The following is a 15,792-nucleotide window of genomic DNA, read 5'->3' as shown; positions in this document are numbered from 1 at the left end:
ATGTCTTGAACATACTTATCTGCTTCAAATATCTTGTCCTTTGTATGCAGTATGGGAGGAACTTTCTTGCCACCTTCAACTATCTCAAAAGGTGCCTTGCCAGTTGATGAATGCACTGTATTATTGTATGCATACTCCACCAATGGCAAATACTGCTCCCACTTTCCTTTATGTTCTGACACATAGCACTTCAGCAGATCTAGGACAGTAGAATTTGCCTCTTCTGACTGCCCATCTGTTTGAGGATGAAATGACGAAGAGAATTTGAGCGTGGTACCCATATTCTCAAACAAGCCTTTCCAGAACAAACTAGTCATGCGTGGATCACGGTCGCTAACAATCGACTGTGGCATGCCATGATACTTGAAAATATTGCTCATAAACAAGCGTGCCATCTGATCTGGCTTTATCTTCTTCCTGACAGGAATAAAATGAGCCTGTTTGCTAAATCTGCAAATAATGGTCCAAATACCATCATTTCCTGTCTGCGTTCTCGGAAGATCAAAGATAAAATCCATAGCAATACTTTCCCATGGTTTATTTGGAATAGGTAGTGGTTGCAATAACCCTGGTGCCTTTTGCCTGTCAAACTTGACCTTTTGGCATATTAGGCATTCTCGCACAAAGGCATCCACATCTCTTCTCAATGTAGGCCAATAGAAGAATGTCTCAACCGCTTTAACTGTAGCATCCATACCACGATGCCCTGCATACGGTGGGACATGACTCTCTTCCATAACTTTGCGTCGCAATGGCTTTGTGACACACAATCTGCCATGCATCATCATGAACCCGTCTTTAAGAAGATAGTGTTCATGACGTTGTCCATCCATTAGTTGCTCGAAGACCCTTGCAAAATCTTCATCATTTGCATACTGTTCTCTCATATCATCAAGTTCATGATGATAAGGAATCGACACAGCTGAAATTTGTGGCTTCCTTGACAAGGCATCAGCCACAACGTTCTTCTTGCCTTCCACATGCACAATCTGAAAATGGAACATGGACAAGATATTTGCCCATCGCATATGCTTCTCAGATAACTTTGTCTGTGTCAAGAAGTATCGCAAGGTCTGATGGTCCGTTTGGACAACAAAGTCTGCACCTAGCAGGTAGTGTTTCCAACTTAAGAGCGCATGAATCACAGCCAGTAATTCTTTCTCATAGACCTGCATGGTCATCTCTGGCCCTTGCAAAATTCTGCTCTCATAGGCTACTACCCTGCCATCTTGCATTAGCACAGCACCAATGCTACTACCGCAGGCATCACACTGGACCACAAATGACTTCCTAAGATCTGGCAACACAATGACTGGATCTGAAGTCATCTTTTCCTTTAAGAGATTAAAAGCTGAAATCTCTTTTTGTGTCCATCTAAAGGTGACTGCCTTCTTTTGAAGAGCATGTAAAGGTGAAGCAATCTCAGCGAAATTTCGGATAAACCTTCTGTAATAGGAGCATAGTCCCAAAAAGCTTCGGACATCATGCACCGTCTTCAAATTTGGCCATGACTTGATCGCTTCGACTTTTGCAGGATCCATTCTGACACCATCCTTTGAGACAATGTGTCCCAGAAAGTGAATCTCTTCCAGAAAAAACTCACTTTTCTTTGCATTGATGAGCAACCTATGACTGCGTAGCTCTTTGAACACAATGGCCAAGTGATGCCTATGCTCCTCTTCATTCTTTGAGTAGACTATCATGTCATCAAAGAACGTACCAACAAACTGCTGGTGTGGACGGAAAATTCTGTCCATCATCCTATTAAACGTAGCAGGAGCATTTGTGAGACCAAAGGGCATCACTAAAAATTCGTAAAGGCCAAACGTTGTTCTAAAAGCAGTCTTGTGCACATCCTCTGATCTAATGCGGATCTGATGATACCCACTCTTTAGATCTATCCTGCTAAACATAGCTGCTCCTTCTAATTTGTCCATAATATCATCAATTCTAGGTATAGGGAACCTATTCTTGATGGTATTCTTGTTCAGTGCACAGTAGTCGATGCACATACGCCATGAGCCATCCTTTTTCTGCACCAACAACACTGGAGAACAGAATGGAGATGAACTGGGCTGAATCAGCCCCTTTTCTAACAACTCCTGTACTTGGCCCATTATCTCTTTCTGCTGAGCCGCACTAACCCTGTACGGAGGCTTATTTGGTGGGCTACAGCCTGGCACCAAATCTATCGCATGGTCCTCGGGTCTCTCTGGCGGTAATTGAGACGGTAATGAATCGGAAAAACAGTCACTATACTGTTGTAAAAACATTGACCTTTCTTTATCTAGCACAGATAAATTTGATTCATCAAAATCTGACACTTCACGTGCAAAAACCAAGTACGCAGAAAGATGCTTTTTCATTACAGAAGTAATAGCAGAAGCTGATATAGTAGGAATAGACTCCCCTTTAAGCTTTACATCCAGAATGTGAGTCTTTCCCCTGCTCTGTACAGTGATCTTTTTGTTGTAGGCATCCATGATTCCCTGTACACGAAATAACCAAGGAATACCTAACAACACATCACATCCGTCCAGTGGCATGATGTAAAATTCTTCAGCATCTACATAGGACTGGATATGTAGACGCAACTTTCCAATGATGGGTGTCACAGCCTCTGTATGGCCAGGACATGCCAAACCTGCCTCTGCTGTATACCCCATCTCTTCAGGTCTGATTCCCAACTTTGAAGCCAATTCTGGGGAAATAAAGTTGGCTTTGGCACCTGGATCAAAGAAGATAAGCACTGTTTGATCCCTAACCTTTCCCCATGCTCTGCAAAGCTCACTTGCATCTGAATTTGGCTTGTCGCCCACCATATCTGGCACTAGACCAGCCATGGGCTTCTTTCCCTTCTTGTCCTCCTTGTCTTCAGAATCAGCTGGCCTTTTCTTTGTAGGACAGTTGTAAGCAATGTGGCCAGGCTGCTCACATATAAAGCATTTGTTCTCTGTCCTCAGGACCTTCTTTTGCTCTTTTGACTTGCGAGGAAAACGTCTTTTCCATTTCTTTGCGGGTCCTTTTTCTGATTCAGCCGTAGCTTTGTCTTTCCCTGCGTTGGCCGACTCCTGAGTCCCTTTAGGAGCCTCATTGGGAACGTGCTTCTTGGCTGAATTTTTCTTGCCTGATCCTGCCTTGACGCCAGTGTTAAATTCACAATCTTCTCCCTTGAGCAAACCATTGCCAGTGTTTGCTACCTCGATGAGCTGCGTCAAAGTAGTGACTTTGGTCTTTGTGCAGTATTTTCTCAATCCTTTGGGTAGGCCACAACAGTATTTTTCTATCTGTTCTGTCAATGGCACAAACCTATAGGAAGTTACTAGAAGTAGAGCTTTCCAAAACTTCCGATTGTAATCATCCAGATTTCTGCAAGTGGCAGCATTAAGCTGGTGCCATTCTGTCATGACATCTGCTTCGAAATCATCAGATAACCATGCTGCTGCAAAAATCTGCTTGAAGTAAATCCATGTGGACGGAGCTTGCCCTTGAAGCAATAAAGTTGTCCACCATTGTCCCGCATTCCCTGTCAAGAAAGTGGCTGCCTTGCGGACCTTTGAAGCCTCTGTAAAGTTTCCCCCTGCATAGGCCTTATCAAACTGCTGGAGGAATGAAAGAGCCTTCTTCCTGTCATCAAACCCTGTAAAGGTCGTGAATGACACACCTTTGCCACCTTCTTTGTACGGAGTTGGCCTCTCCAGCGGCGTTAAATTGTCATATGGAAGTGACTGAAACATGGGAACACTATTAGGGTTCATCTGTGTTCCTTGGCCGCTATTAACTTGACCTGGAAATGCCATATTTGGCTGCTGATTTGTAATTCCAGCCATACCAAAATTTGCTTGTGGCATCCCAAATTGTCCCTGAGTGCTTTGAAACCCTGGTTGCATACCCATGACACTGTACATGGGGTTAGGCATCATCGTTTGAGCACCCGCAAACACTGTTCCTGACGTATAAAACTGATTTCCAGGTGCATGACCAGCCATGCTCTGAAATACCGATCCACCTCCAAAATAGCCAGGGTGTACTGAAGGTGGTGGGAAGACCTGTTGCATAGCCTGTAAGTTGCTTCCCTGCCCATTAGAACCAGCTATAGGTTGTTGAAAGGTGGCGGGCTGAATTGGTACAGCTTGAAAAACTGGCATCTCAGCCACCTGTTCTTGCACCTTAGGCATAGGTTGTGGAGACTGCATGTTCTCCGTCAAGTGTACAGGTGTTTCCATTGACTGTGCGGTATGAATCACCTGTGCTCGAGCCTTAACAGGCTTTTGAATATGATCCAGTGACCCAACTTGCTGAGACGGAACAGGAGGTTGCAGAAAGGCTAAAAACCTTGGGTTCTGCATTACTTGTGTGAACATAGCCACAGCAGTAGCCAACTGGGTCCTGAATATATCATCATCAGTCTGTGGTGGTCTTGAGGACTCACCCACTTCATGTGTCTGTTGACCCTGTGAAGAGGAAACCTCTTCAGTCACATCATCTGGTCTGTCAGCCATAATTACAATTCCCTGTGTCTGGTCTATGATCCCCTGTGTCTTCAAGCCCAAAACTGACCAAGGCTCACTTCTATGGAAAAAAGTGATTTAATCCCGTCGATGGAACCATGAAACCGGCCTGTTCAATCCAAAAAGGGCGGTAGACTTTACTTTAAACCTTGATTTAGCTTTCACCCATTATTAGTCGTCTATTTTACCTGTACTTTCAAGACACAACAAAGGGGAGAGGGATACAGGCTGCTAGATTGCACCTGTATGAGTAGACAGACACCAGATTGGCCCCTAACTTAGGCGCCCCTTTCGGTATTTCTTTATTGTTCAAAAGAGGGAATAAACGCTGTGGTTCCTACAAGCTGCCCCGCACAAACTCGGCTGAATTTCCACTGTTCCAGCCCGATTTCGGCAGCATAACTGTACTAGAACCTTTCACGGTCAGTATTCCCACGCATTGACTGACTTTCCCGACGCCTACGGGCACTTTGCAAAACCTGGCGAGAATCTGCAGCACGCTGAATTCTCTGTTTTCAGCCCTGAAAATGCGCCAGATCGCCTGTACAGCGGTCCCCTTGCGTCCCCGAACCTCCTGGGGGTATTAGGGTCCGTTTAGGGCCAAAACCCTAAACCTGCAAAAATACACAGCAGGCTGTAATTCACTGTTTCGGGCTCCGTTTCGCGTGCCGGTCGCATCCCTAGCAAGTCCTCGAGCTCTCGCACCTGTAGGGCTACTTGCCCTTTGAATCGGACGAGATTTCTGGCGTGAAACCTCTCCGAATTCACCTGTACCTGCGGGGGGATTAGCCGCTAGCTAATCCAATACCTGTGCAAGAGGCTCTTGCCTCGGCAATCGCGCATGAACCCACACAACTGTACATTGGTCAAATGAAGAGCCCACTAGAGGGGCATAACATACTGCCAAAGGGGAGAGAGAGAGCAGTGCGTAGCGTGCAGGGCATCACTCCTGGCACCGCACTGTGCATAAGAGGGAAAGCAAGCACTCCATAGCTCTTAACCTGTGACAGAGACTTGCAAAATGAGCCTCCCAACTATAAATCACGTTTTTGCCTTCTCTATAAGTAGTAAACTGGCCTCAAAGTGCCAAGTGTCACTCATTTGTGCATTTTCCCGCTTTAGACCCTCGGGTCTAAAAATATCTCACCTGCAGCCTCTGTTGACTTGGCCACAGAGTAACAAAATGATCCCCATGTCAAACTGCACGTAATGACGCGAAGACATTTTCAGGTCCCAAAATAGCAGTTCCCTAAATTTTAGGAGATGCTGCCATTGTATCTTTCTAGGTCATCCGACCCTCTTTGTACACTGCGGCCACATCCAAAACTGAAATGTAGCCTCTGTAGCAAAGGATTCCACTTTGGCTAGTCAATGACCCCACTTGGCTAACCATAGTCCTTGTCCAACCTTAGTGCTCTCTTGCCCTCAGGCCTGGACTCCCTCTGGACAGTTCCACACTAGCTATGCAATGCAGGGCAGTTAGATTTCCCGAGGGGTGTTTCCAAAAAGTGAAAGTAAATAGATAATAAGAAAGAAATCAACAAAAAGGATAGATAGTAGTCACACGCTGGTGACACGATATGATTTTGGGCATTAAATGGTTTCATGATACTAACGCTCTCATTGATTTTGAGGCTAACACTTTAACTCTCAATGCCAAAAGTGATTCTCCTACTGTCATTCATGGAGAGGACATTGCTCATTCTCCATCTCTCATTGCTAATATGCAGGACAACATTGAAAGGATTCGGGAAAAGGAGACTCTCTCAATCTCTTTTTCTCCACAGCATGATACACAGGATTTGCATGATTATGAGAAGCATGATGATTTGAAGGATAATGATTTGTATGATGACAAGTATGATGATTTGGATGATAAAGACAAGCATGATGATTTGCATAATCAAGATGTGATTTCTCACAAGCATGATGAGTTGCATAAAGATGATGTGATTGTTCACAAGAATGATGTGTTAGTGGATGCTTTTTCTAGCGAAGCTAACCTCGTTGCAGATTCGATCAATCACGAAGAGTCGATCTTGGCTTTCAAGTCAAGGTCCATTGACCCCCCACAAGAAGATTCAATAGATCCCGAAGAAGCCATCTTGGCTCTCGAGCCTAGGTCCAAAGAACCCTCACAGGAAGTATTATGTGTTCGCATGATTGATACGCACGCATTGTTCGAATGTTTCATTCATGATCGTTTCCTGTATTTTAGTCAGCATCGTTATGTGATCCCTTTTCCTAGGCATGACATATTGTATGTTGAGCACGTTTCACTCATGGATGAGCACGAATGTATGCGGATTTTTCATGAAAAGCTAAAAAGTAAGCATTCAAGGAAGTCACATTCCATGTCTCTTCCTTGGCATGACACAGTTTCTGAACGAGCACATGATAGTATGAGCACCAAGCATGGGCATTTCCATTGTGATTTGCCACAGTTGATTGATTTCGATCAAACAGAAAAGATTCGACCTCATTGTTTGCATGTGTTTGATGAACGGGTTGTCACTCCGTCTCTATGTTCATCTACATTGCATACACAGTCTTTAGCGAAGACAAGATTTTGTCCCTTCACTTTACATAGAATGGGTATGTTCATGGTTTTGTGTTGGAAATGGTTTCAGGAATTTTCAGCCATGGAGATTCTTGAAGACGAAAAAAGCATGACTCTAGTCGAAGTTGAAGCATCGAAGGAGCCACAGAAGACTTTGTGTCGCTTTCGGCGTGGCCCAAAGAAGCAAGCGTTGCAGACCTTTATGAAGTTCAAGTACCGCACGACCCACACATCAGAGTGGGCCGGCGAAGAGTCCCTTCCAGGATTCCGGATGCTATTGGCGATCTCCCTCGAAGCCATACAGTTCAGTACGAGTACCTCACTTTGAAAAGGAGGGGATGTCACGTGACACATCCAACCCTATGTGTCCGTGGACAAGCTACCGCATAATCAGGGTTCAGTTAGTCTAGATTAGCAATGATCTGGCACTTTTGTGAGTCTATTCGTAGACCGTGCATGCCCAATCACTGCGTGTAGATGCATATCCTCTGGTTGCACACAACATGATCATCAGAATTCCCATTAGAATCCATTAGAATCAGTCAGGGGAATTTTCCAGTGCATTTAGCCTATTTTCCCTATTTTTGGTATTTTCACTTATTTTTTTAAGTGACTTTCCAACAAAAGTAGGTAGGGCAATTTTGCTAAGTTAATATATAAGCAAACCCAAGTTAGCACTTTCTCGCAGATGAGCAAGGAGCACAGCAGGCTTTCCAAGCAACAGGTGTTCCCTCCCTCTCACAGCAAGAACCTCAAGCTCGCTTGGTGAGGCCCCTCACATCAGCCCTAGCGTTTTCTGGGATCGCCAACCTTTCTCCATCCTTGGCAATTTCCCCACCTCAACCTATCGCCAGCAGAGCCATCACCCTTGGCGTTTTCCCCTACCCAAAGGCAACCTTTCCCTACCGTTTACTAACGCTAGCAACCTCAGCAAAGGATCAGCGTTTTCAGCCACAAAAACGCAAGCAATGACCTGCAACTCTGAGCGTTTTCAGCCAGCGACATCAGCCCTAAAAACCCAGATCTGTAGCAGTCAAAAACGCAGATTTTCAGCAGATGAAATCGCAGCAGATCAGCCCTGCAGAAGAACCCCCAAATTCAGCCATGAAAACGCAGCCAAAACAGTCATTTTCAGCCACCGAAATAGTCCCGAAATTCAGCAGTTAGAAGATCTCAAATTTCAGCCATCAAGTCGTCGTCGTCATCACCGTCGTTGTCATCGGCATAGTCCAAGTTGCATCAGTCCATTGCATACGCATTGTACCACCTTGTGCAATCATAAGTAGACCACTCTCGCCGCCGACGAGAGTGGGGCCTTCGGAGGAGGTTTTTACGTCTATGGTGTCGTATCTCTCTTCTCTCTCTATCTCTCAGTCTCATACACTTGCACGCACATTGTCCATTCACTTTGTCGTGATCATAGCACTTTCCACTAAGAACGGAAGGCTCTCCCTTCCGTAAGAACTAAAAGGAACCTTGAGCACAGTTCGGAGCACTCATTGAGCAAAGCGCAAACATTCATTCCGCTGCACCTAACAGGTTTTCTACCACTGCGCATGCACTTCTTGGAAAGAAGTCTCGCTCATATACCTTGCAGATTTTGGGTCCTTCGCAAAATTGAGATGATCTTTGTTGCATCGCCGATCAATTGACGACGCTCCATCTCTTGACACTCCGCCGGAGTAGGCCGAGGCGGGCCATACTCCTTGTCGGAATCTTCGTTGTGATCCCTTTCCGCATCTCCGGATGCAGAGGGAGTCAACTGATCTTTGCCTGAAGCCATAGGTGCCACGGAAAAAAATTTGGGATCGGATTTTCCGTAAAAGAGAAATCGGCCGTGCTCTGATACCACTGTAACAAACTTGGACCTCCAAATCGAGAATCTACCGCGACAACACCAAATAACCACTTCAAAACAAGTCACAGTTCACAATAGATTCAACACTGGCCCGGCGGAGTTCCGTGCCTAGAAATATTGGCCCCAAAGACTGGCGCCCCTTTCGGTATTTCTTTTTGTATTAATCTGAGTTCAAAGTACAAGAGTGCGGGCAGGCGCTCACACTCAGACTCTGTGTCCAGATGCTCTGAGTTGTGAGAGGCCTGCTCACATATTTAAAGTTACAAGGGTTGCTAAAAGCAGAGCCCCAAAAGCTGAAATCAAAAGCTTCAAGTAAAAGCTTTGAAAATAAAGCAAAAGTTCTTCCTCTCTTTCTTTAAATAAATAAAGCAGAGAGGCTTTCTCTTTCTCTCTCTCTTTCTCAGCAATTTGCGTAGAAAAAGCAACGCCAAAAAGTTGCCCAGCTTTTCGTAAATCACGCTGATGTTCGTACAGCAAGCCACATGTCAGCCCGCCACGTCAACAAATTAGGGTTAGGGCAAAATTAGGGTTTTTGATTTTAATGTTAGGGTTTCAGCAGAATTAGGGTTTGTAATTTTTGGGTTAGGGTTTCAACAAAATTAGGCTTTTTGATTTGAGGGTTAGGGTTTCAACAGAATTAGGGTTTTTGGTTTTAGAGTTAGGGTTTCAACAAAATTAGGGTTTTTGGTTGTAGGGTTAGGTTTCAACAGAATTAGGGTTTTTGGTTTCAGTGTTAGAGTTTCAGCAGAATTAGGGTTTCTGGCAGCCACATCATCACTTTGTAACAAAAGATATACCGAAAGGGGCTCCAGTTTTGAGGTCAGTGCTATCTAGAAGTGAGACTCCCCCATCCGTGTCACGTGGACTCTCTCTCTCTCTCTCTCTCTCTCTCTCTCTCTCTCTCTCTCTCTCTCTCTCTCTCTCATTCATTCAAGTTGTGTTGAAGTAAAAGTGTTGTAGAGATTTGTAGATTGTAGTCTCTCTGTGTTTTCGTCGGATCCCTAGCCAGAAGTAATTACATCGGTATTTAGTATAATCTAAAGCAAGTACTTGCTCTAGCAACAAAGCAAGGGGGTCCATGAGGGTGGTTGGGACCCAACATGCGGTGTCCTCTCTCTCTCTCTCTCTCTCTCTCTCTCTCTCTCTCTCTCTCTCTCTCTCTCTCTCTCTCTCTCTCTCTCTCATTATATTCAATTCTCTAAAGTGAGTAAAGGAACCTTCAAATTGGCTAATGAATTGATAATTCGGGGCAAGGTGCTTCGCCAAGGAGCCTTAAGGAGCCCCCTCATAAAATTGCTAACCCAGAATCTTGTCAAGTAATTAAAAAGAAATACCTAAAGACAATAAATATTGGGATCACATTGGGCTATTCACTTGAGAGGCTATAACAACCTCTTTGCAGCTCATAGTAAATACATATAGGAAGACCAAGTTCACGAAGAAGCCACCATGGACACCGTAGTAGTGACGTCTACTACTGGATACACCCCAATTATGCAACCACCAACCTGTTCCTAAATAGAAGGCCATTTTAAGCACTAGTTGCCTCGCAGAAATTGAATTGTAGACCACACTATGTCCAAGAATCCCCATTTGTGAACTCTGAACAAATCACATCCAAACTTTCCTAGACAATGAACCTTTGGAACACATCCTATCCATAGTCCAACCAACAACGATTGATTTTGCGCATTGGTTCCTCGCCACATGCATGTATCTTCAATTGATAACTTGAACTCCAACACATGGGTCCAAATCATGTATAGGGAGCTCTTTGTGCCCCCCTCTGCCGCTCACAAGCCTCTCTCTAGCTGAGCAAGTTGCGGCAACATCCACCTCACTAAAAACAGGATCCGAGGCCACTAAGGTTGCCGCTACGTAAGCCATGTCGTCTTTCTTGGTTGGATTCCTGTCACTGCTACCCTCATCAAGCTTGCCTTGGTCTTTATCCTTTCCATGAAACTCTTGTCCGAGAAGTCAATTCCACCAACGGCTAGTGGTCTTCTGCAAGGTTTCTAGGGAAGCGTATGAACATGTCGGGGAAGAGCCTAGGCATAGCTTTGTGTCTTCAACATGTCCTTGAGCCATAAGGATGACCTCCTTCTCGAACGAGGACGAGTCTAAAGCATCAAAGTCCACCAGGTCCTTTGTAATTTACAATCGAAGTACATTTCGGACATCACACTCCTTTGGAACCTTTGTGAGTACCAAGGCAGCTACCTGTGTAGAAGTCCAACCCCTTTCCATAGCCGAGATTTGATGTTGTTCTTGGTTCTTTGTTGAAGTCTCTTTGGCCGAGTGGTAAAGGCTTTTGCCTACAAAGTACATGGGGTTTCCCCTAGCAAGTCTTAATCCCTTAGGTGACACGACCCCCTCCCCCTTTGGGAGCGTTTGAAAACACTGCCCAAGAGGGTCGCACAAACATGCCGCATTTCAAGTAGTCCCTTCTCTGCCGAGGTAGCTTTGGCCAAGTGGTAAGGGCTTTTGCCTGCAAAGTACATGGGGTTTCCCCTAGAGAGTCTTAATCCCTAGACAACATGACCCCCACCCCCTTAGTTTGGCCAAGTGGTAAAAACTTTTGCCTGCAAAGTGCATGGGGTTTCCCATTTTGAGTCTTAATCCCTCACGTGACACAACCCCCTCCCTCTTGGTTCACGTTTCAAAACGCTGCCCTAGAGGGTCGCACAAACTGGCCGCATTTTCCCTCCGCAAGTAGTAGTCCCCTTGACCTTGCTTTTCAACACGCCATGCACAATCGGCACAGAAATGCGCTACCACTCCAGCCGTTGACATTGGCATTTTGAAACGTTGTTCGCAGCATACAGGCCAAAGAGGGCAACCCATCAATAGCGCCTGAGGATGCCTCCCGTTGCCGCAGCAATTCGGAACGCCGTCCGCAATTGGCAAGGAAAAATGCACGCCAATTGAGTTAGCGGCGGCTCGTCTCCCTCGGCGTGTCTCCCTTCTTGCATGTCCCACTGTCGACACCTAAGAAACCTAGTGCTCTGTCTCGCCACCCCATCCAGCAACGTTTTGAAACGCACAGAGGGGAGCCAAAAACGTTAGGACCCACCGCTAATGATAATAAAATGGGGAGTGGGTGCAAGTGCTTCTTATAAACTAGCCTAGGAGCCTTAAGTACCCCCCTCAAAGAATTGCCCTAGCTAGAATCTTGTCAAATAAGTAAAATAAACACCTAAAGAAAAAATAAATATTGGGATCATGTTGACTATTCACTTGAGTTGCTATAACTTTGACACTAACTGCATTTCAAATTCAAATATCCAGTTCTCATTGATAAATATTGGGATTGCGTTGGGCTATTCGCTTGAGATGCTATAACTTTGACACTATCTGGATTTCAAATTCAAATATCCAATTCTCATTGATAATCTTTGCACAGTGATAGGCACATTCATCCATAGCCCATGATTTTGTGAGAAGCCACCTCTGTCTTTAAAAAGATAAAAACAGCACAACTGCTCAAGCGAAGCTGACTAGCAAAGTTAGACCTCCATCGAGATAAGATCATGGACGACATAGATGGAGAACGCCAACAAATATATATCTGCACTACATCTACACAAGTATGATATATGTACACATGATACATCAGATCATTCACAGTGGAAGTTGGTCAAGAAAACACATCGTACAAGCTACCACATGGAGAGTTCAAAGAAAACATGTTGAAGAAAACGTCAGCAGGCTAAACAGGCAGGAAACAGATCTAAATACGATAATTTACACCCGATTGTTGCCAATTCTATATCGATGACTTTCAGAAACCATACGTAGGCCCATCTCAAGACAGAGCATATATGGAACAGCCATGTCTGCAACTCTTAAACATACATACATACATACAAAAACGGACAAAGGAGGTAATTTCAGCTGAAGCCTACCAATCATTAAGGCACGAATTGGACATGAAAAATATGCAACTTAAGTCCATAGACAAATGGCTCTACAGCTTCCTTAATCCTCCTCCCTTTCCCAAGCCTATTTTAAGCTCTTCAAATAACTATGCATTAAGCAAAGAGGGCTCAGAAATTTGAGCACAATCGACCTCCAAGTTTGAGGAGATGTGGATGCGCGTGTAAACTTGTTGCTCTTCCTCGGTCTAAAATACCCTTCTTATTTAGCAAAGCGTTTCCCGCATTGCCATAAAGGCATAGTTCCTACTTGATTGCATCGCAAATTAAACCTTCTGACATCAAAATTGTAATGTTGATACACTCCTCAAGTGTATATCTCACAGTTCGAACTGTGCACAGTGGAAATCAATATATTTCGAAATACATAATCAGAAACGCAATAGAAACAACGAATACCTGCGCTTCAATTTGTATATAAAATCATTGACAGCAGCTTGGGAATCTGAAGTAGGAGCTACCATGGCGGACGCAACGTTCTGGGCTCTCAATCAAAGCTAAGAGCGATAAAGAGGCCAATAATTTTCTACAGATATGGAGTTGTAGTCATCAGAAGATCAGAAGATGGAAGCTATGAGGCCGAAGACGGAAGTTGAAGCGGCAAGAGGACTGAAAGAAAGGGTCTAATCAAAGGTCATTCATGATCAACGGGAAAATGGACAATGGAATTATGAGTACGATTGAAAAGCTAGGGTTTTGATGGTAAGGGAAGGACGCCATAGCCAGGGGGCGTGGTATGGAGGAATCATTAGGAAATGAGGGCTTTCTTACAGCTCCAGTGAAGGAGAAAGGAAGGCGTACGGACGGAAGCGGATATGGGTTGCAGCAAGTGATGTAAGAAGCATCTGCGCGTGCGTGCCTAGCTTTGCCTGGACGTTTTGATGTGATGCCCTTATCATAGCCTCACAATTTACAAATAAGTTACAAAGATTCTAGGTGGCATTTTTTTTATTTTTTATTAGCACTATCCTCGTCTCCAGACTCTTCCTGTCATTTTGTCAAGCCTCTTCTTGTCATTTTGTCAACCGCTACAACTAAACTATCCCCCAATCCCTTCTTGTGGTGAACACTAGGTAATCCCTTGGTGTAGCAAACACTACCTAGTACCTCCTTTCAAGAATTTAGCGCAAGAAAGTCGCATGCCATTGGTCCACACAATGCAAAGGAAACTTACTGGATGGTACATACAAGCTAAATCTGCAACAAAATCAAATCTTTCGACATGTTGGAGGCCAACTACACATCAATCCCTATTTTATGTAGTTTTATTGTTGCAACTATGATATGCCATCCACATTAGCAAGTTTGTCACTATGGTTTATAGATCTCTATTGTGTGCACCTTTCATTGACTTCCTTTATGCATCCATGTATAGCATTCATTCACCACCTTGACCCTCATGCTAATGTTTAGGCGGCAACTTGCTATGAGCTACAAGAGAGCCTTAGTACCAGACTGTAGCTTCACTCTTCTTCCAGCACCAGATGATGGTTGTTCTTTGTCTTCAATGTGAAAGGAAGGAGATTGATAACTCATTGTGGACAATCATCCATGCATCAAATCAAGAATAGGGCATTATTGATCTATGGAAGGGCACCCAAATGCTTCTATATGTGCAAGCTAAGAGTCCCAAGATGTTTCAAAGCAAATATGATGCACATCTCTGTTACGAGTTTGGGCACTCTCTTATTGTATGTGGTTAGCATTACAATTGGGATAGCTGGCATGTAATGGTTAATTACGGTGCTATCCTTTTATTTTTACTAGATTGATGTTGTGTAGATTGGAATTCAGTGCCTAATAATCTCTCTCGGTCTTTTTTTTTTTTTGGCAAAGTGTTTTAGTTATTTTTCCAATAAGGTTTCATGTATATATCTAGTAAAGGGTCATGCAAGAAATGATAGCCACCACTTATGTACTAAAGCGCAAAGAGGGGCCTCAAATACTTGGCACCTAAAATAGATTTGATAATAAAATTAAACACTGAACTCTACAAGAGAAGAGGTGCAATGGAGTTTGGGGCCTAGGATTTTAAGTCAATCTTGTGTAAGATTCTCCTCTCTCACTCTTATGCTAAGTGTATGTGCAAAAATCATGCCTACATCTCCCCTTTTACATGCTTTCACTATCTAGTCTATATTGTGTGTGTGTGTGTGTGTGTGTGTGTGTGTGTGTGTGTGTGATGTCTTTGTCTAGTTGTATATGCTTGGATTTTGGGAGAGATGGTGAAAAGTTGATTGTCATGTGTGCGAGGAAAGATTGGGGTTTTAGCTTCCGTTCTCCCAGAATCACAACAGTGGTATCAGAGCAAAGGTTTGTGGCAATCGACAACCTGATTTTCAAATTTTAAAGAGGAATTTTCAAGTTTGTAGCATCAGATTTGAAAATCAAGGCTCAATTGACAATTCAACATCAAATCGACCAACTAATCGCGCTTATCAATCATCAAAATCCGGTATGTCAAGCTCTTAATTCAACTGCTAAACCATGTGGATTGTGAAGGGGGAAGTGCGAGAACGAGAAAAGCAAGAGATCTTATAGATATTAAAGAAGTGGTAATTTCGACTTGGCATTGGAGTTCTTTGAAGAAGATTTTGAAGGGCCGAATCCGGCGTAGATAAACAAAAAAAACAAGAAGAAGCAAGATTTTGAAGAAGTTTCTGAAGGAAGATCATGACTTTGTTAAAGAGAAGAAGACAAGATAATTGAGATGGACTTGAAGAGCCTTCAAGGCTTTCTTAAAAGAGAAATTGAAGCCTACATCAATCAAGCAGCTTGGAGTGCATCAAGGTTTTTGAAACTTGAAGTTGAACTAAGACCTCTTGCACCCGATCTTAAGATCAAGCTCAACTATTGATGCCTAAATGATTGTGGGTTGAGCCACTGCAACCTGATCAATTTTTTATAAAGGTTACCATAAGAGAATCG

The 15,792-nt window shown here is 43.9% G+C and overlaps 1 protein-coding gene across 1 annotated transcript in view; it reads right to left on the bottom strand.

Moving 5' to 3' along the window:
- LOC147446471 (uncharacterized) overlaps window positions 1–13,738 on the bottom strand; it is a 55,826-nt gene extending 42,088 nt beyond the window's left edge. The window contains exon 1 of the mRNA XM_086525679.1: window positions 13,264–13,738. Within this exon, the coding sequence (XP_086381805.1) occupies window positions 13,264–13,328 (65 nt within the window). The 5' untranslated portion in view covers window positions 13,329–13,738. The remainder of the gene's footprint in view (window positions 1–13,263) is intronic.
- Between the last annotated feature and the right edge of the window lie 2,054 nt (window positions 13,739–15,792).

Source organism: Adiantum capillus-veneris, chromosome 12, assembly GCF_014529385.1.
Source record: "Adiantum capillus-veneris isolate H3 chromosome 12, ASM1452938v2, whole genome shotgun sequence".
NCBI lineage: Eukaryota > Viridiplantae > Streptophyta > Polypodiopsida > Polypodiales > Pteridaceae > Adiantum > Adiantum capillus-veneris.
Note: the sequence above shows the minus strand (reverse complement) of the source record. Positions and strands in the feature narration are given on the sequence as shown.